The sequence below is a fragment of the Colias philodice genome, chromosome 12, assembly GCF_061535455.1.
Source record: "Colias philodice isolate Cphi_HAF_F1 chromosome 12, ilColPhil1 Martin Lab GWU primary, whole genome shotgun sequence".
Lineage (NCBI taxonomy): Eukaryota > Metazoa > Arthropoda > Insecta > Lepidoptera > Pieridae > Colias > Colias philodice.
Window position 1 is genome coordinate 1,801,648 of NC_143097.1, and position 21,652 is coordinate 1,823,299.

The 21,652-nt window shown below is 34.8% G+C and overlaps 2 protein-coding genes and 1 long non-coding RNA gene across 3 annotated transcripts; 2 read left to right on the forward strand and 1 right to left on the reverse strand.

Moving 5' to 3' along the window:
* Positions 1 to 230: 230 nt before the first annotated feature.
* On the forward strand, positions 231 to 1,382 carry LOC149483799 (uncharacterized). The gene is made up of 3 exons (XM_089701256.1): positions 231 to 516; positions 833 to 928; positions 1,031 to 1,382. Exons 1-3 carry the CDS (start codon positions 337 to 339, stop codon positions 1,319 to 1,321), a joined length of 567 nt encoding a protein of 188 aa, XP_089557382.1. The 5' UTR covers positions 231 to 336; the 3' UTR covers positions 1,322 to 1,382.
* Positions 1,383 to 1,517: 135 nt separating this feature from the next.
* On the reverse strand, positions 1,518 to 6,692 carry LOC149483800 (beta-1,3-glucan-binding protein-like). The gene is made up of 8 exons (XM_089701891.1): positions 6,599 to 6,692; positions 6,117 to 6,268; positions 5,705 to 5,856; positions 5,232 to 5,395; positions 3,685 to 3,803; positions 2,775 to 2,892; positions 2,126 to 2,271; positions 1,518 to 1,757 (listed from the first exon to the last, which is right to left on the reverse strand). Exons 1-8 carry the CDS (start codon positions 6,690 to 6,692, stop codon positions 1,560 to 1,562), a joined length of 1,143 nt encoding a protein of 380 aa, XP_089558017.1. The 3' UTR covers positions 1,518 to 1,559.
* Positions 6,693 to 16,376: 9,684 nt separating this feature from the next.
* LOC149483801 (uncharacterized) lies at positions 16,377 to 16,832 on the forward strand. The gene is made up of 2 exons (XR_016316430.1): positions 16,377 to 16,441; positions 16,538 to 16,832. It is a non-coding gene; the product is annotated as an uncharacterized LOC149483801 (long non-coding RNA).
* The last annotated feature ends 4,820 nt before the right edge of the window (positions 16,833 to 21,652 follow it).

Sequence of the window (21,652 nt, forward strand, 5' to 3'; positions counted from 1 at the left end):
AAAACATCAAAGAAGCATGGATATAATATGGTTATAGTGCCCGACTATAGTGATTAATATCTTTGGAGGAGATAAATAGAAAACAAAAGATCGCGCAAAACTAAATAAAAAACTAAAATTACACGTAGGATGTATGCTAGCAAAAATCATCTAATCACTAGTGACTTGTGATAACAGAGCATGATTCTTCAATATTTCCATCAAGTTCACGGCAAGTTGTAATTCTCTGTCACACATATTTTATTTCTGACTAAGATATTCAATCTTCTGTTAGTGTATATTCTATTCTTCTGTTTGTGTCCGTGTGTCTTCTCTAAAGTTGTTAAAATAGAAACAATGATGATTAAATGCTTATGGATCGTAATGATTCTATCGTGCTCAAATGCAGCTGAAGACGTAAGTTATAATTTGGAAGCCCCCCGGCTGATCAGCGTGACGTCAGTCGAGCCACGAGGGCTATACATCCATTGGAGTAATGTTAGACAGTTAATGCGTGATTCTGTCTTGGGCTTTAAGGTAAGAATTGCTACAGGTTATTCGTACTTTCAATGGTTGAACACTGAATTTATAATATAAAATGAATCGCAAAATGTGTTGGTAATCGCATAACTAGAGAACGGCTGAACCGATTTTGTCAATTCTTTTTTTATAATGAAGACGTAAACAGATTACGTAAACATGTTCCACGGGCGAAGCCGGGGCGGAGCGTACCGCTAGTACTGAATATATCGCCTTTGAAAATTAATAGTAAAGCGAAACTCACAAATTCATACATTTGAGTTTTAAGTGTTAAATTTCACTTTTATATAAACTTCTTTTTTTTTCAATTTAGATACATATTTTCGAGATATCTGAGTCCTCTGCGACAGAAGTAAAATTACTAACAAACAATCACCCAGAAATTGTGAAGAATGACATACCTTTACAGGTGAAAACTCTCTCTATACATTTTTTTAAATATGATAAAATAAATTGACATATCCGTAAAATTTTACCTCCGATTTTTACTTATAAATATTTCATTTTCCAGAAATTCAATTCAAGCAAATTAGATCCGACTATCGAGATTATAACGGGAGTAAGGTTTAAAGCTACTGTTACTGACCTTAAATACAATACTCTTTATGAAGTAAGAGTTCTAGCCTTTAAAAGTGATATGGATGGTCCACTATCAGCACCAATAAGAATAAAAGTATTGAAAGATACAAATTATGATGTTGTTGTAACGAGGACCGTGAATGGGTGTCAGTTTTCAATGCAAACAGAAAACGTACAAATACAAGAAGATGTCTTCCCGTTAATTTACAATTCTTACTTTTAATACCTGAACTCTTAAATATTTAAAGTTTTGTTTATTAGACAAGGACAGGAAGTGTGTGATACTGGTCGGTTACAATAAAAATAATAATAAGTTTTATCATCTTTTTCAAAATGTTTTATTGATAACAATTAATTTGTAAAAATATAAAGCATATAAAATGAAAAAGATGTTTTTTCATTCATAAAAAATCCTTTACAGGTGATAAACAACAAGTATTCGACTTAATCCTAACGTAAATCTAAAGGGCTTTAATTCGTACGTAGTCAATGACCAATGGTTGTGACCACGTCGGCCACCAGGCGTCCATATCTTGCCAGAAATTGAGCATCGCCTTCCGACCTCGATTCCTCCAGGGCTTCAAACGAGACCCTGATGTGTAGATGCCATCTGGGAACTCGGATATTCCACCAGCTGACACCCCTAATGTTGTATAGAACTGAAATGGAAATTGGTATTGGTTGGTTTAGGTCTATTTATAGTAATTTGCATATTTTTTATGTAATTATATTCTTATAACTATTTTATTATAATATAAGAATTCTGGCGATATAAAGCTATTTCATGAGATCCGTCTCCATAACGAACACGTCAAAATAAGAATTATCGAAATCGATGTAGCTGTTCACGCGTGACGCCGTGACTAAGGGAAATAGGGATTCATTATTTCCCTTGGTCATGGCGTTGTAATTTTAATACTAACATAGTTTTAAGGTAACAAGATACTAACAATTATATGGATATTGCAATTATCTGAAATAAATCAAATAAATAAATAGAAATAAATTATTATATTTAGAGATTTACATAATCATCAAACGGAGCCATGCTGGTCCCAGTGTTGAGGAGGTCTCGTGGTAGCGGACAGTCCCGGGGCAGCAGTCCCTGCAGTCCATTTGTTGTGGGCTCCACACGAGCCCATTCTATACCATCCACTGTTAAGGTTATTCGAGCTGCAATAGATTAGATCGTAATCATTTTGGGGTTAAAACATTTTCTTGGGTGGTCAACTGAGCTGGTTTGTCGCCTAATGGTATAGTTATCCTACTACAATATAACGCTACAGATAATATTTACTAGTTCTATTACCATCCCAAAGTATAAAAAATAACCCATGAATATTTACAGAGGAATGCACCATACACAAAATGAGACTGAAAGTGGAACGTCTAAGGTACTTAATTCAGAGCTAATGATTACGAGCCTCATTAATAAACAATGAAAATTGTAATTAAAAAAATAATAATTTTAAATAAACCAAGTCTTCCCTTATTCAAACCTTTCATTCTTATGTCGTTTAAAGTTTGTACTTTATCATATTATGATTATGCGTGATAAGTAAAAATTAATTTTTCTATTTATGTAAATAACGTTACTGTACATATTTTTTATTTGTAGAATATTATGTCTGAAAAAAGGGAAAACATAACTGAACCATTATTTTAAAGAAACTTACTGGGTTCCCACAGTACAGCATAAAGATGGAAGTCGTTAGACCAAGGTGTCTCAGAATATTTGGTTCTGATGAGGTATTGACGGCAGTTGAAATCCATAATTGGTCCTCCATATAGAACCTGAAATTATTGTCATGCATGTTTTTAGTTATCAAGAACAAACAATTGCGTGTGTGCCGAACACACGTGTCAGAAGTGAAACTTCTTTAGCAGGATTCAAACAAATCAAATTTGTCGCCTTACTTCATGTCGTGACGGTATTTCCACGACGCGATTAACAGTAAAATATGGACTTAACATTAAAATGATAATACAATAAAAATATTATTATTTTACTTCAGGAAGTGCTAAGGCGATTGACCATATAGTATTAATAATAATTTATCATCTTTTACTACGATGATGCTATGAATGCTAATCAAGATAATAAATTTGAAAACATAACAACTGTTATTGTTACAACTGTTTTAATAGTTAATTTTACAATGTTATTCATATTTTCTATTGTTGCTGATATAAGTTTACTAGCTGTCTCGGCAAACGCTTTACTCTTATCACTTGGAGGAGAGTGAACAGGTACATTCTAGGGAAGCGCGCTCCATCTAAGCCACATCTCAGCTTACCATCAGGCGAGATCGTGGCCAAGCGCTCCCCTATTGTACAAAAAAAAAACTTGAAAAATGGATGTTGAACGATTCTCCAAATGTTTCGGAGAAATATGGTAAGAAATATTATGACACCAGAATTTTATATACATATATTATAGAGAAGAAAAGAAGAGATAAAAACTAAAATATTTACATAGAAATGATTTAATCGGTGTGCTTGTGTGATAGCGTGCCTATTAAACTAGGCATTAACATTCATCATCTTAGTACATTATCATGTTTAATAATTAATAGCATATAATACCTGATTTCCAATATTGCCAAACATCAATTCACTGTTTCCCCGAGCACCAGCGATCCTTATTATTCCCGATGCATAGTTCATGAACCCGTATTTGTTCAATAAAGGCTCTAACAGGATATCTGAAAGTTCCAATATCACGTTCGCTGCATTACGAGATCTATCAGATCCCTTGCAGGACTTTTGTTTTGTGCGTTGAATATAATCGTGTTTTTTCACTCCTTGCGGGAGGATCTAACTTGTAAAGTTCTTTAAGTATGAGTAGGACAAATATACATATTTGCTTCCTACTTAAAGCTGAGTTCAATAACATTAAAAAATAAATTAGAGATGGATTAGGTTAACGCACAGTACTGTAATTATATTCATTCCTTGCGTTAGGAGATATGTCGGTACTCGTGGAATCGTAGGCCTCGTAGACGCAAGAGAGGGAGGGTAGACGGTGCGGGCGCTGCGTGATTCGGTTTAGTGTTGTCCTAGCATCGATGTGGGAGCTCGCTCTTTTTGGAAATAATACTCGCATATTTAGGTGTTGATTATTTTTTATAAACAATGAGTTCTTTTAAAAGAAAAAAGTGTAAAAAATCTATTTATTTTGGTGAGATTTCTAACAAACTCAAACTCAAACATTTATTTATTCAATTAGACTTCTTCTACAAGCACTTTTGAAACGTCATTACATATTTTTAACATTTACCACCGATTCGGAAAGCAGTATCTACGGAGAAGAACAAAAAATCAAAGCCGGATTATACTGCTGCATCGTCCAGTATAATAAAAATTTTGGAAAATGTTCGGAAAACGAATTTTTACCATATGCGCGCAATGCAAGCAATCAATTTGCTTACCATGTTTAAATGAAAAACACTTTGCATAATTAATAAAACTATTTCAATCGACAACTGACATTCCCATCACTACTTACTACACATATTGAACTATCTTCGGTTGCGGTACGAGATACAATCGATATCTAATTTTTTTTTGGTATTTGTAGTTTATTCAAATGTCATAACTGCGTGCGAACCTAGCAAAATATAAAACAATAGACTATCTTTCATCCACAAAAACTTCAAAGTATATGTCATTGTTTTCTGGAAGATATAAATTATTTTCAAAACTGTATCTTTAGGAGACTGATTAGGTCTCAAACGCACCAAAGGGTTGGTAAGTTTCGAGATCTTTTAGGTCTCCAAAGCACCAGCTGAAAGTTCTTTGATAATGATGGCGCAGTGAACGTGATATATTATATAAAAACAGACATAGCTGTTGATAAACATCCAATAAAAACAGACATTAATGCTGTTAAGTTTTGAAACTCGTGCTTCATTTGTAGAACTACTTATACTGTAATAAAACCAAGAAAGAAAGAAGTGTACGAAATAAATAATATCAGTAAATGCAGTCCCTTGTCCATATGTCATATGCGGCATTGACGATCTGTATTGGCAACAGAAAGATAATTTCTTCATTAAACTCTACTACTTATACTTACCTATAATTATTCAATCTCCATAGTATGACATACTTGTATTAAATTTAAAGGTCACCTGGAAAGATCCAATCGCCTCGAGGTAATTTCGCCCGGACTTCCACGAGACCGTATTTAAAGGACAGCTTTGAAGTCAATCTCCCGCTGATCACTGGAGGCAAAATATTTGCTCCCCAAGCACTTGTAATACATTTCGATGAATATGTTGATCTACTTGTGCAGCTAGAATAAATAATAAAGGATTAACAACAGTCAAGGGAACGGAAAGAAATGATAATGAAATTATAATAGAATTAATAGTGACGCCTTTTTTTTCTACACGGAAATGGAATGAACATTTATAAAGTATATTTTGTTGAAGGATTATCAGTATTGAATGTGTTTCAAAAACTATGAGTACTAGTGCTTGTAGAGATACTGAAGGCTACGATAAAATATGGATAAACTTTGTAAGATTAGTATTATGGGTTTTTTATACTTTCAACATAATTTGATCATGAAATTAGGATAAAAAATATTACTAAAACTCACCCACTTATTAAATCTAGAGTACCAGAGTATATCGAATTATTCGAAAATCCCGGAAAGTTTTGAAGAAGTTGAGGAGCTATTTGTAAATTTCCATTATTAACTGATACTGTTTGGCTTTTCGGTGGGCGTTGGTAGGATACAAACGGATAATCCTGATAAAGTAAACAAAAAAAAAGCTTTTCACTGTTATTGAAAAACAAAACAAACACATTTTGCAAAATTGAATCCACACTATAGAAGTACCTAATAAATATTTGTGCTAAAAATATTCCATAATTCAAGAAGGTGATTTACATTGTTTTATTGATCAATACTAATATTTATTTTTGCTCGTAAAACTTCAGAGCCACTAATGTCTTAATTATTATCAGAACATTTAATCTCATCAAAAATCAGAATAAAATATACTTACTGGTTGTTCTGGCATATACTGTTCGATGTACCACAAATCTTCGTTAAGTCTATCAAAGTTGTCTTCAAATATAACTTGTCCGGCACACGCTTTGCCATCTCTCACTTGTGTCAGAGTACTGCGACATTCTGGAGCTGATGGGTCCACCAGTTCTAAAAGACAAGAATGCTATAATGCTGGTAAATTAAAAAGTTCATATTTGAGAGCGTCATCTTTTATTTTTCCTTTTTTTAGTTTATGACAATGACGATCAGTGGCGGTACGTTCATACAAGCCGAAAAGCCCGGCTTGCCTTAGAAATTTACTAGAAAATACCCATATTCACGTTTGAATATTCGCGCGCAATGAGCAATTCATAATCTGATCCGAATTCAATGAAAACTCACCTACAATATAATATATAATACGCCTAGCATAGAACAATGACGAATTCGAGTAAACTTTTTAATTTCATCCTTCTTCCTATCGGAATAAGGTCGTACCTTTTATTTGGACGTTACAACCTAAATTGGATGGATTATAAACAGTGCGGTGTCTCGCTTGCACGCGTGGGCTTTTACCGGGCTTTGCGCTCATCTCTTCTAACGTATGAAATTTCGTCGGAGTAGATACATACCTAGCTATAGAACTCTATAGCAATTAATATGGGAAAAAAAGCCCGGCTTTAACAGTGTGAAGATAGTTACGATTGCGCGAACGAACGTCGTGAATATTATTGTTAAATTATAGTTTGTTTGAGCGGGTGATTATACTGGTGTAATTTAGGTTAAGTTTTTCGAATTTTGTGGTAAAATAAGTGTCGCGACAGCAGATTGTGTTGTAAGTAAATTGTGATGGTTTGCTTTGTGCTCAGCGGGGGAAAGGTAAAATCATTAAACTTTACTGAAAAACAATTAATTTCTTCATCAAAACCAACTCCCGATTTGTGCATTACCGAAACTAGTAAGTCACATAAACGAAATTTTAATTGTAATGTTTACGAACGATTTCATGAATGAGAATTGCTTAGAAGAAGCCTTTCCCCAGCTGTTGAAACTTGCACATATTTTGGTAGTTACGATTCCTGCTAGTAAATAGTTCTTCCACGGAGCGTGCTTTCTCATCGTTAAATCGTATTCATAGGTATTAGGTACGTATTAATTATTATGAAATACTTGTGTATTTATTTGGCCAAGAACGCCTTTCTGTATTAGGTATCAATAATTGCCATAGAAAAGGAGCTGTTAGGTAATTGAATTCTAAAACAAACACCTACTTTCTATAATTCCGATGTTATAAAATCTTTCCTTCAGAAAGATTGGCGTTTTGAATTAGAATATAAATGATCTGTACAATTTTATTAATAATATAATGTCATACAGTTTTATATAATTTATCGATTTTAATGATAAACGTTTGACTCAACTGTTTGCGGGGGCGCGCGTGAAAATTTAAAAGATTTGATTCGGTATGTAATATTCTTAATATGTTCACGTTTTTTTATAAGTTTTATAACGAACATAATTACACAGTATACCTAGGTAGGTATCTTATTCATGAAAAGGGTACCCATCAAACACTTTGAAAAATTTAAGGGCTTGCCCAGTCCTTACACCCTAGGCACGCCACTGATGACGATAGACTAGTTAGGTACTGTCTTGTAGGAACTTTTATTTCTATTTTTATTTTTATTATCTTTCCGGAGAAAGAAAGATAATAAATCAATGTATTTTTGATGTCTTAGTTTTTGCGTCGTGTGTAATTCTACGTCAGCTGTCGCCCAGGCATTATAGACATTTAGACTTCATTTCCCAGTTCACATCTGATATACGACATATAGCGGGTAAGGACAATGTCGTTGCTGATACCCTGTCGCGGATCGAGGAACTGGGAGCGCCTGTCGACCTCGAGACTTTAGCCAAGGCCCAGGCTGCGGACAACGAGCTTTCTAAGTTACTAGAAGAGGGTTCATCATTGCGCCTGGAGAAACTACACATACCTGGAAGTCGTAGTCGTACTGCGACGTAAGTACGCCGACTTCCAGACCATATGTACCCAAATTTTTCAGGAAGCAGGTCTTCGACAGCCTGCACTCACTCAGCCACCCTGGCGCTAATGCATCGGCTAAATTAGTTGCTGAGCGATACGTATGGCCAGGAGTGCGCAAGGACTGCAGAGAGTTTGCACGAGCCTGCATCCCATGTCAACGTGCCAAGGTAACACGCCACGTGACTGCTCCATTAGGTACGTTCAATTTACCCAGGGCACGGTTTAAACACATCCACATTGACCTTGTGGGACCCCTTCCTCCCTCCAATGGTTACCGGTATTGTTGATGATGGTAGATAGGTTTACTCGTTGGCCAGAAGCAATACCGATCGAGGACATCACAGCGGAGACAGTTGCCAAAGCCTTGCTCTCGGGCTGGATAGCTCGATTCGGCTGCCCTACAAATATTACAACCGACCGTGGTCGTCAGTTCGAGTCGGCGCTATTCCAAAGTTTGTCCAAGATAGCCGCATTCGAACATAAGCATACAACTGCTTACCATCTAGCATGCAACGGGCTGGTGGAACGTTTCCATCGACAACTCAAAGCCGCTATCGTATGTCATGGGAATGAGGGATGGACCGAGTCTTTACCATGGGTGCTGTTAGGCATTCGAACAGCTATTAAAGAAGATCTCCAGTCTTCATCGGCTGAGTTGGTATACGGCGAACCTCTGAGGTTACCGGGTGAATTTTTTAACCCCATCACAGTAGGTACTACCGATACTTCTGATTTCATAGCTCGCATCAGAAATTTTGCCAGACAGCTGCAGCCATTTTTTTTTTTTTTTTTCAAGTGGGGAAATCTTGCCTAAGATACCCACGGCTCCCGGGGAAGGAGCCGTGGGTTATGTCGGATTCCTACCGACTAAAACCCCACCGTGTACCAACGCGCTGCTTTAGACGGGATGCGGGTACACATTCGCAATCTTCCGCATGTCCCGCCCAGCAGTTGCCCGTTTCCAGGCCCTCCGCCACTTGCCCGTTTCCAGGCCCTCCACCAAATGCCCACCCCGGGGTGGCGCAAGCTGTACACGAGCTCACGCCACCTGCTCGCCGATGATGGATTGTTCCCCGTTCCATCATCGGCGTTCCCCAAACCCTCGACCCCAGCACCGACCGGCCGAAGGGCGCGCGCCGAAAGGCCCTCCGAAACGTGATTCACGCGTCGAAGGACCCTCCGGCGCACTTTTATAGAGGTTTCCCTCGCAGCCCCCACCTCACACCAGAGGTGGCGGCCCTCGGTCCGGCCCCACGGACCGGATTACGAGTTGGCAGACGGCTGTCTCAGGACAGCCGCCGCCCTACACCCACCTACAGGAGTCACCGCGTGTCACAAAAGTGACGCATCGGGATCCCGCCCCCTGTTTTGTTGGTAGTTAGACTACCAACAAAAAACAACGCGCGCGGCCTCTGGCCGCCATCCACCGCCGCAAAGCGCAGCCCCCTGCCAGTCGGTCGGAACGAGACCCATACGAGCCCCGATCGACCTTCCAACCCCGTTTTGCCCAGCCAAATTGCCAGGCCGCGACCACTAGCCGCCATCCCTCCACCTTCCTTCCTCCACAGTACCATTATTAAAATTAATTATTACTAGTATTAAAATAAACTCACCTTCAACAGTAAATGAAAGGTTAGTTTGAAAATAGCCCTTTCTATTGCTGACCACATAAACGTTATAATTGATGACGTCATTAGGTCTAAGGCCTATATTGAGGTCTTCAAACACCCATTTTCCATGTTTTGGCGCTGTGATTTCTCCCGATATTCGACCAATAACGTCTTCTTCATTTAGAAACCCTTGGAATCCAAATAGTGATAGTGAAGAATCATCTAAAAAGAGAGTTACATATTATTAGTCTTTTAAACAACTTCAAAAAAGGAAGAACTTTTCAATTCCTATGTTCACTAATGTGAGTTGGTACTTCTAAAGTGGTCCGATTTCAAGATCTGACGAGATTTTTGTTTATTCTCAATACCTGAAGGAAATGGGCAGTTGGTCTAAAAATTAATGGGTTAATCCTTAAATATGCGTATTCAATTAACTCGTCTTCAAGGTGATATACAGTTAGGAAACTAAGCCCCTGCGATGAAATTATGACATAAGCACTATTATAGCTATAGGGCTGTTACCTTTTTGATATTTAACCGACTTCAAAAATAAAGGAGGAGGTTATCAATTCGGCCTGTATATTTCTGTTTGCTTTTTTTTCACAGATGATTTTGTGGTAATTTTGAGATTAAAACCCGTTAAAATACAAAAATGGTGTACTATGTACCTAAATATGAATTTACAAGAAGAAACAATCCGAATAAATATACCTTGTAAAAGTAAATACTTTTTTTCAGTGCTATATTTCGAAATCTTGTTTTGTTATGGACGCCGAAGGCTATTTAATGTACCTAAATTATTTATAATGCTTGATATTTGTTAACCGACTTCAAAAAAAAGGAGGAGGCTATCAATTCGGCCGGTATGTTTTTTTTTTTTTTTTTTTTTATATGTATGTACACTGATTACTCCGAGGTTTCTGAACCGATTTAAGTGATTCTTTTTTTGTTCGATGCGGGATGGTGTCGAATTGGTCCCATAAAAATTTTATTCGGATAGGCCCAGTAGTTTTTATTTTATAAGCATTTTTGTCTGTATTTGTAAATGTTGCAAGTGCAAGTTTGAAGTCGGTTGTTTTTAACGCAGTTATCACTTGTATGATACATGTATTCAATAATAATTATTTTAAACCAGAATTAACAATACTTGTTTGTTGGTATACCTACTAAATTATTTTTAAAACGATAAATTAAATTAAATTAAAAAACACAAAATATGCAAAAATAAATTAAAATTATTATTATACGAGCATAGAACCCCTTTTTGTTTTAGGATGAAAAAGAAAATAGTTTTTCAAACTCAAACTCAAACATTTATTTATTCAATTAGACTTCTTCGAGAAGCACTTTTGAAACGTCAATACATATTTTTACATTTACCACCGATTCGGAAAGCAGTATCTATTTAGAAGAACCGGCAAGAAACTCCATAGTTGCTCTTTTAAATCATATCAGTATTACAATTTAATTTTACAAAATATGTAACTGTATATTATCATAATATGCCAGAGAACTGTCCTGTGGTTTTTACGCGACAACCCTCCATGGGTTTTTATCTTCCATATATTCCTTAATGCTGTAATAGGCTCTCTGAACTAATACGTTTTTTACATAATTTTTAAATTTAGCACTACTAAACTCTTTGATACTATGAGGAATTCTGTTGTAAAAAAGTATACCTTGGCCCATAAATGAGTTTTTAACTTTCGCTAACCGATAAAATGGCATTTCAATTTTATTTCTGTTCCTTGTGCCATAACAGTGTCTATCTCCTACTCTTGTGTGTAAGTCTGCGTTTTTGTGTACATATAAAATGTTATTAAATATATACTGTGATGGTACAGTGAGGATACCAGTATTCTTAAAGAGATCTCTTAGTGAGTCCCTAGCACGTAAATTATATATAGAGCGTATGGCTCTTTTCTGTAATATAAATATAGTTTCTATATCTGCAGCCCTGCCCCATAGCAGAATTCCATAGGACATAATGCTATGAAAGTAGCTAAAATAAACCAATCTAGCCGTGTCTTCATCGGTGAGATGCCTTATTCTTCGAACTGCATATGCAGCTGAACTAAGCTTAGCAGCGGTGGTGGCAACATGGGGCCCCCATTGTAGCTTCTCATCTAGTGTCAAACCAAGAAAAACAGTAGAATCCACAGGGTATAATACCTCCCCGTTTAAAATAATATCCCTTTTCACCTTTTTTACATTTGGAAGGATAAATTCTACACAATTTGTTTTTTTTGCATTTAATAATAAATTATTAGCATTGAACCAATTGGATATGCGTAAAAGAGCAGAGTTTACTTCGTCAACATTTGTGTCATGTCTATCCACATTAAATATTAATGAGGTATCATCTGCAAACAGTACTATTTCACACATATCCTGCAAATAATAAGGTAGGTCATTAATATACACTAAGAACAAAAACGGTCCTAAGATAGATCCCTGCGGAACACCTATGTTAATCGACGCACCGCGAGATTTCTCTCCATTAACAACAACGGTTTGTACCCTGTTCTGAAGATATGAAGCTATGAGGTCCTGAGCTAAACCTTTAATACCATAAAAATTTAGTTTCCGTAATAGAGTGGAATGTTCTACACAGTCAAAAGCCTTAGAAAGGTCGCAGAATATCCCTAAAGCATTCTTTGAATTTTCCCATGCTTTTATATGTGACAAAAGAGCTATTCCCGCATCAGTGGTAGAGCGCCCCTTTGTGAAACCAAACTGTTTGGCGTGCAGTAAACCATTTGATACAAAATGACTACATAATTGGTTTAAAATTAATTTCTCGAAGACTTTGCTCAAAGTTGGTAAAATGGAAATTGGCCTATAGTTATTACAGTCTTCTTGGTCACCACTTTTAAATAAAGGAATAACTTTACTTAACTTTAATAAATCAGGGAATATACCACAGTCACAACATTGATTAAATATAAACGCTAAATGGTTGGCAATGTTTTCTATAATATTATTTACTAAATTTACAGACATTCCCCAGAGATCACATGTTTTTTTTAAGTTTAATGTTTTAAAAGTTTTAACAATTTCCTTTGCAGTCACATGTCGCAATTCAAATAATACATTACACTCAGCAACATGGTCCCTCAAGTAGGACTCAGCAAGCGCTGATGACGAATTTAATTTTTCGGTAATACTAGCAGGGACACTACTAAAAAAATCTTCAAAAGCAAGCGCAACATCAGCACTTTTGTCAATGACCCTACCAGCATTTACAAGTTTTATGGTACTATTTGATTGGCTTTTACCCATTTCACCATTAATAATTGCCCAAACCGTTTTAACTTTGTTATCAGAGTTGCGTATTTTATCTCTGACATACAAGCACTTGGCAGTGAAACAAACTTTTTTAAAAGTTTTTGAATAATTTCTAACATAACTAAGAAATGACAAGTCTTTGTTATATTGCTTCATGCCATATAACTCATATAAAACGTTCCTGCATCTGTGTATACTAGGTGTTGCCCATTGGCTAAATGGTAAATCCTTGGTAATACTTAATGATTTTTCTTTAAAGATTTTTTCAAACTCATTATGAATTAAATTAAAAAGATTTGTAAACATTTCACAAGGATTATTATGGAAGGATTGATGTTTCAGGCCAGGCAATTTATTATTAATATTATCTCTAAATTTATGAATGCCTTTTTTAGTTATAGGCCTAACATTAATTCTTTTAAATGTAGGTATGTAATCCCATTCAAAAACTACTTTCTGGCCACAGTGATCCGAAGTCAGTGTATTGAGAATACTTTTTTCTAAACAGTTGCAATCACAGTAAACATTAGAATACAAGTTGCAGAACTAGGTGTAATTCGTGTGGGTTCATCAAAAAGTTTGTGTAAATTAAATGATTGAAATAAATTAACTATTCGTGTTGCCGTTTTTGTGTGTGAAAGTAAATCAATATTAAAATCTCCACATACTATAACCTTCTTTTCACTTCTGCTCAAACGCTTTAATATTTCTTCCATGACTGTCTCAAACATATTATAGTCACTGGAAGGAGGTCTATAAACGCAAACAATAATGTAACGCTCAAGTTCAACACAGGACAGTTCAATGGTGCGTTCTACAGAAAGACTAACAATGTCAGTTCGTTCTTTGCTTTTTACACTTTTGTGTACTAAAATAAGAGAACCTCCATGAATAGCATGTTTCCTAAAGTATATACTTTTTAACTCATAATTATCAATATTTATTAACAACTGACATTGTTTAAGCCAATGTTCCGTTACACAAAAAACTTTAATACTATAATGATTTAAGAATAATTCTATTTCTAATAATTTGCTAGCCAAGCCTTGAATATTTTGATGTACAATGGAAAAAGGCTGCTTAGCTGTTGTCTTATATACTAGTTTAAATCTAGCTTAGGGCTAAATTTTCTGTCAACACTTAACCTAGGTTGGTGTATATAATTACTACTACATAAAATTATAGTAGATCGATGGTCTGATACAGAACATGTACCAGACTGGTTAATAATTTTATATGCTATTAACATAGCAAGTTCTCTCTTATATCTAAATGGCAGATACACTGTATTCCTTGTCAAACAAAAAGATTTTATACAGGAATTTATGTCAAAATATATAAATGCATCACTATGATGATTTGTTAAGTTATACAATTTCAAGTTAATATTATAGATAAACCTATATTGATTTTGTGTCAAACCAGGCAAATATCGTATAGGAGGTAGCAACGTTGACAAGAGAGAATTTTAGTATAATTGGTTCTTTGATATGCTGTTCCTCTTGCTATTTCGGTTATAGTCCGGGCTGTCTGGCTGGCCGCAGTGGTTGCGTTTATTAGTGCGCATCTTATCTGCACAGGAAAATATCCTTAATTTAAAGTCATTTTTTAACGCGTAATTTTTAATCTTTTGACTTTAGATAGATCCATTAGACATACATTTTTATTGCAAGACGTTTTTTTCGTTGTTAAATAGGTGCCAGACGCAATTTTTATTTCAAAATAATTAAAATATCATCGAAATAAGTGAAATTCCATCAACATGAGTCCACGTGAAGGATAAGTAATCACTGTGTTACTTATACTATATATAATATTCATATTCATATTTACAATTTTTTTGCAACAATCTACCATGGTGCCTCCTTTTCCCAACGAACCTCAAATAGGACGTTAAATGTAAACTTGATAAAAACCAAATACATATCATCAAATTCATATTAATACCCAAAAGTGTAATAAATATGAAAGCATCTATTAAAAATATTAGTTTACTAATTATTTAATATAAGTATTAAAAAAGGATAATATAATATAAGTAATAAAGTTATTAGTTACTTATCTTTTAAGCGGACTCATGTTGATGTAATTTCACTTATTTCGATGACATTTTAATTATTTTAAATAAAAAATTGCGTATGGCACCCATTTAACAACGAATAAAACGTCTTGCAATAAAAAAAATATGTCTGATGGATCTATCTAAAGGCAAAAGATAAAAATTACGCGTTAAAAAATGACTAAAGTTAAGTATATCTTCCTGTGCAGATAAGATGCGCACTAATAAACGCAACCACTACCGCCAGCCAGACAGCCCGGACTCTAACCGAAATAGCAAGAGAAACAGCATATCAAAAACCCAACTATACTAAAATGACTTTTTTTAAAACGTTGGTAGCTCCCGTACCAATATGGTAATGTCAAAGGGTAATGTACACAACATAAATTTACATTTTGTCTCGCCACTAATTTTTAACATTTTTTGAAATCCTATATCAATGTCATGTTTTTTTTAAATTAAAACTATCTCCGTATAATATAATAACAATATTATTTTCATTAAAACTAAAATTATCTAATGAATTCATGATATATGTAAATGAACTATTAGGAGTGCAAAAATTAGTTACTCTATGCCCTAAGTTGTTAAGCAAAGCGCCAAAACCCTGACCTATATTATCTGACAACACAATAATTTCCTGCATGGAAAGATGTTTTGTTTTACTAGATGAAATTGTTGCCGTTGGTTGAATACTATGTATGTCAGTGCAGTCAAAGGGCTGGGGCGACGGTTGCTCCTTGTCACTTATGGAACACTGACATACATAGTTATTGGTCAGAGACTCGAAGCGATCCATGTTTTCATTGCTTAACTTTATTAAGTAATCTGCCTCTTTTATGTGTTCATTAATTTGTAACTGGGCAGCAGAATATTTTTGTTTGAGGTCATTCAATGTATCATTTAATGAGTCTATTTTCTCCTTAAGTTCACTAGTTTCTACTTCATATATCATTTTATAATGTTCTAAGTCTCTATGATATCTATCTAACTCTTTCAAAAGGCTATTATTTTTATTTTGCAATTGTGCTACATTTTTTAATGAAAATCTATTTATAATAACTGATTTAGTGCGTTTAATAATAGGTTTAATTTAAGATATTTTTTTAACCTTCCGTGCACCATGTGGGGTTTAATACACCCCAGCCATACAAAAAATCTTTGTATCTTTTCCAAACATTGTGCGAAAGTCTTGAAACCTCGTGTAGCTGGAGTTGCGACCTTGCCAGACCTTTTTGCAACATTGGTTTAGTAATAGCGTCGCAGACGCGGTAAACGGACGCCGTCAAAGTGCAGCTGGGTGTCGGAAACCCCACGTAGTTCGGGACGTCCACTAAAAGGTGAGCAGTTTGGTGTGATAAAATACGACTATCTTTATATAAATATTTATTTAATTTGCTTTTTTATTATTTAAAATTATCTGAAATTGTTTCTAGGGCTCATTATGGCTCATCACATGAATGAAAATGCAATAATATCCGCACTTATGGAAGAAAATGATAGCGATACGGATGAGCTGTTTCTACCTGGAAGTGAAGATGACTCGGATCACTTGAGCATTCAGTCTAAAAGTGAAAGTGAAGAGGAAGTACAGGATATTAATTTTAAGCTATTCCATAGCTTCTATCGCGGGCCTTGAGCGCGGGGACCGAATCCAGAAATTCCGTAACGAAAAACCTCACGCTCCCCACTCCGACGGGCACGGAGGTGTGGCTTGAAGGCATAGCATGCAATGCATGCATGCATGCATGCAGTCCCCGGGTGCCACACGTCTTTTTTTTTCTTAAAGTCTAACCCATAGAACATAGTCTTATTTTAGTTGGTAAAAAGTACCATTTCTGTTACATAGCCTAAAGATATAATAAATGTTTATAATATTTGATAAATTTATTTTATTTTTAACCTCTTATAGTCAAGGGATAATAATAATATACACATTTCAAATTTACAATAAATACTAGCTATAAAAACGTGGAAAGATTATTGGGTCCAGGAAACCCCACGTAGTGCAGGACGTAACTTTTATCCACGTGGTTCACGGAAGGTTAATTTGTTGTGTGAATTTAACTTGATTTTTCTATTGTTTTCAAAGCCACTTAACTGTCCACATTCAAGCAGTTCACCATAAAGACTGTTGGATGAATTGCATAGCCACTTGGAGTTATCCTCCTGAACCTCCATTAAACTGCATTCCAGTTCAACGATACGACTGAGAGCCTTCTCGTGGTCATTGGAACACTGTTGGAAGCTGTCAACAATATCTTGAAGGGCTGTGCATTTGTTTTGGCTGTCCATATATTGAGTGTGGAGTTCAGCTAGCTCGGCCTTCAGACTAGTATTCTTTTTTATTATTTGCTGGATTTCCACCTCATGTTCCTCTCTCTCCAGCAAGAGTTGTTCACACAGAGATTGAGAAGCCTTTAAGTCCTGTAATGTGGCCTTTAGTTTGTTTTCCATATCTTTGGCCACTGCCTTGCGGGTCAGCATTTTGTTATTTTAGTTGCTGAAACAGGTGAAATAGATGTTAAAAAGTGTATAATACAATGATACATATATATACATATATATACATATATATACATATGATACAGTGATAGAATTAGAACAATTTTTACTTGTGTTACATAGGCTTATGGTTCAATTATCAGAAAAGAGTAGATAGTGATAAGATAAAGTTTTGTATTAGAACTGAAGTATATTTTGTCTGGAGCTATTAGTTTTTGTCCTCTAAATTGCTTCCAACTTGTCAAGCAAAGTGAGACGATAACTATGCGCTCATGTATTTATTGTGACGTTACTCATAAAATATGAGTAAGTAGTGTTATTAGTTTTAATGAATGTGAATGTTGTGTGTATCTTTAAATAAGTTAAATTAAAACTAGTACTCCCCTGGTTTATCCAAGAAGAAATTCGAATTTGAATTTCCGTTGCCGTTGACAAACTTGACATCCACGTTATACAAAACGCAGCTTTAGTCACGTAATTATACGTATTTCACATTAAATAACACTTGTACGTTGATTAGATAGTTTACTATTAATAATTTATACTTAGACTACAAGCCCGCATAGGAAAAAAATATGGGTCAAATGAACCACCAGGGGACATATCTAGAACGATAGAAGAGCATAAAATAATAAGATTCATCACTATGCCGTCACTTGTAAGCTGTCCAACTGAGTGCAGATGAGAATTGAAAAGTACAGGTAGACTCGGTGGACATGTCCAAAAATGTATGAACCAAAAACCCAGAATCGACAGGAATGAAATGTGTACCAATGGATTGGCATTGAAGTATAATATAATATTACCGAGGGGGCAACTCTGAAATCGTTATAGTATAGGAGCTAGAAGCAAAATAAAATTACTAAGAAATTCGTTAAAAACATAGTATAAATAAGTTTACGTTATTTTGTGGCTTAATATGACGTTGTTATAATGTTGTTTCACTTGTGTTACACATGATAATTATCATATTATTATTTTACAAGCAACTAAACAAAAACGTTAAAGCAAAACAGAACAAAAACTCTCGATTTTGTAGTTTTTTCTTTTAGCTCATAGATACTACGGTTGTTATCGTAGTTCATGTATTATTATTTATTGTTAATTCTATGGCTAAGGATTGAAAAAAAAACTGTATAGTATAGGAGCTAAGAGCCAAAAAACAAAGTAAAAAATCGTTTGAAAATAATAAAATAGGTTATGTTGTGGATTAGAATATCGTTGTTATTCATTTATTATTTTTATAATTAAGTCTTATTTTGATAAGTTTTAATGATATTATAATTACCTATAATAACAACTACATTCAAATCTACAACAACTTGTGTTACACATCAATGTACAAGCAAAAGCAATTAAATAATTAAAAATTGAAATTATAATAACAACGATAATCTCATCCACAACGTATTTATTTTTTATTCAGTTTTATTGGCTCTTAACTCTTGTACTATACCTATTATTATTTTTTATTTCCAACCCTTAGCCACAGAATTAAGTACCAATAATACATACAGTAGGTACTAAAGCAATTGTAGTAACTTGAGCCAAAAGAAAAAACTACAAAAAACGGAGTTTTTGTTATGTTGTGATTGAACATGATGACTGATGTTATTATGTTGCTGTTGCTTTTAAAATGTGTTGATGATAATTATTATCATGGATAACACAAGTGATACAACATTATTACAACGTCATATTAAGCTACAACATGACGTAAACTCATATTTAATTTTTTTAAACGAATTTCTTACTTATTTTATTTTGCTCCTAGCTCCTATACTATAACGATTTCAGCGTTACCACTTCAGCTACATTATATTATATTTAATTATCAATCCATTGGTACACATTTCATTCCTGTCGATTCTGGGTCATTTTTTGGACATCACCTTTTGGTCATATATTTTTGTACGGCATTCTTAACCATCGATAGATCCATTAAAAATAATAAGAAACCGCTCAGTGCCGTACAAAAATGGTGGTCCACAAAGTCGGAATTTTTATTTAATTTCCGAGAGTTACCGGGGGTAAATTTGGTCATTTGACCATGTACGGCATCTGTGTCATACTATGCCTATACTGCTTTTAATCCATTATTCCGCAACGCCGTACAAAAATCATGGGGACAAGGGGAAAAAATCGAGAGTTGTAATCCCCTCTCTTTCCCCACTCCAGGGGGTCATTTGACACAACACGAAATAAATTTATTTTTAAAGTATTTTATGCATAGATAATATTTTTTCATGTGCCGTACATTTTCGTTGGTTCAAAGGGGAAAAATCTGAAAAAGAAAAAAATCCATATAACGAAATGTTTGCTTTATATTTTGATAATAAAATATAAATATACATTAATATTAAGAAGCTCGAGGTGGTTAATTATCACCTTGGAAAGTCGGAGTCAGGTGGAATGGACTCCGTTAAATTGATGAACTAATAAAGAAGCTATGAACGAAAAGATGTGAATTATATGCAATCAGCCCATGAATACAGGTAAAGTCACAAGCAAATGCTAGTAATATATACATATTCAAAATGTACAAGTAAAGCGCTTTCAAATGATACCAAACACGGCAGATTTATCTTAACTTTATTTTTTTACTCTGTATGTTTTGTCCGCTAGAGGGCGCCACATTAGATTTTGTGAAACCCCATATAGCCTTTAGCTAGCTGGTCGCTGGTTATCCAGTGAACAATTCAGACGAATTCTGATAAGTAGTTTAGAAGTTACGAGGGAATAGATGAACATACATACATGGCCTGTCAAAATCATAACCCTCCTTTTGCTTTGCCGTAGTCGGGTAAAAATATGTTAATGCCGTACGTAAAGCACCCTTAAAATTGTAGCTTTCGTCGCTTTCATCAGCCTAAAAGATGTGGTCTGCACATAAATGTACGGCATCGTTTTTTCCTAATTTATCTATGTTAATACTATTTAAAACAACGAATAAAGTGTAGAAAACTATTATATTTCATTAATCTACAATGTTTAAACTTTTACAAAATTTCAGTTTTTGCATTTCTCTATAACTTTTTTTAGAACGGTTTCTTTTGAACGGCAATACTAAACAATTGAATTTTACAATATCATGTTAAAAAAAAAGTTCCCGTACAGGGTCAAATGACCTTACAGCTCTTTATATCAAGAATTCGATGAAATAAAGATGATTATTGGTATACATTTAAAAGAACAATTATTTTTTGACGGCATTGCTTTTAATAGTACTTTTGAGTGCTAGATAATGTTTTGGAACCGAAGCCGTACTTAGTCAAATGACCCCCTGGAGTGGGGAAAGAGAGGGGATTGCAAGTCTCGATTTTTTCCCCTTGTCCCCATGATTTTTGTACGGCGTTGCGGAATAATGGATTAAAAGCAGTATAGGCATAGTATGACACAGATGCCGTACATGGTCAAATGACCAAATTTACCCCCGGTAACTCTCGGAAATTAAATAAAAATTCCGACTTTGTGGACCACCATTTTTGTACGGCACTGAGCGGTTTCTTATTATTTTTAATGGATCTATCGATGGTTAAGAATGCCGTACAAAAATATATGACCAAAATTTACCGAGTCTACCTGTACTTTTCAATTCTCATCTGCACTCAGTTGGACAGCTTACAAGTGACGGCATAGTGATGAATCTTATTATTTTATGCTCTTCTATCGTTCTAGATATGTCCCCTGGTGGTTCATTTGACCCATATTTTTTTCCTATGCGGGCTTGTAGTCTAACTGTTTTTACAAGTAATTATTGAATTTAATATGATTATTGAATTTAAAACTAAGGAGCTGATATTCACTCAGCTGTTGACATATGTCAAAAAAACACACTGTTGACATATGTTTGACAGGCTTAGTGCTTGACAAAGTGGTAAAGTCACGTATCGATAAAAATACAATAATTATAATATCTATCTTTTTCTTCCCTAATATTTACGTAATTATGCACATAAATTTAAACAAGATTTTTTTAAGGTTTCCATTTTTTTTAGATTTTCGTGCTCTTCTAGATTGCGTAAAAAATAGATGCGATCTTTAAA

What these genes read in the sequence shown, in the direction of transcription:
- LOC149483799 (XM_089701256.1), top strand. Translation starts at nt 337, where the DNA reads ATGATGATTAAATGCTTATGGATCGTAATGATTCTATCGTGCTCAAAT. An exon ending in ATTCTGTCTTGGGCTTTAAG is followed by an intron (nt 517 to 832) that starts GTAAGAATTGCT and finishes TTTTCAATTTAG; the next exon opens with ATACATATTTTCGAGATATC. An exon ending in AGAATGACATACCTTTACAG is followed by an intron (nt 929 to 1,030) that starts GTGAAAACTCTC and finishes TTCATTTTCCAG; the next exon opens with AAATTCAATTCAAGCAAATT.
- LOC149483800 (XM_089701891.1), bottom strand. Translation starts at nt 6,692, where the DNA reads ATGAGCGCAAAGCCCGGTAAAAGCCCACGCGTGCAAGCGAGACACCGC. An exon ending in AGGCGATTGGATCTTTCCAG is followed by an intron (nt 3,804 to 5,231) that starts GTGACCTTTAAA and finishes TGGAACTTTCAG; the next exon opens with ATATCCTGTTAGAGCCTTTA. An exon ending in TTGGCAATATTGGAAATCAG is followed by an intron (nt 2,893 to 3,684) that starts GTATTATATGCT and finishes CAATAATTTCAG; the next exon opens with GTTCTATATGGAGGACCAAT.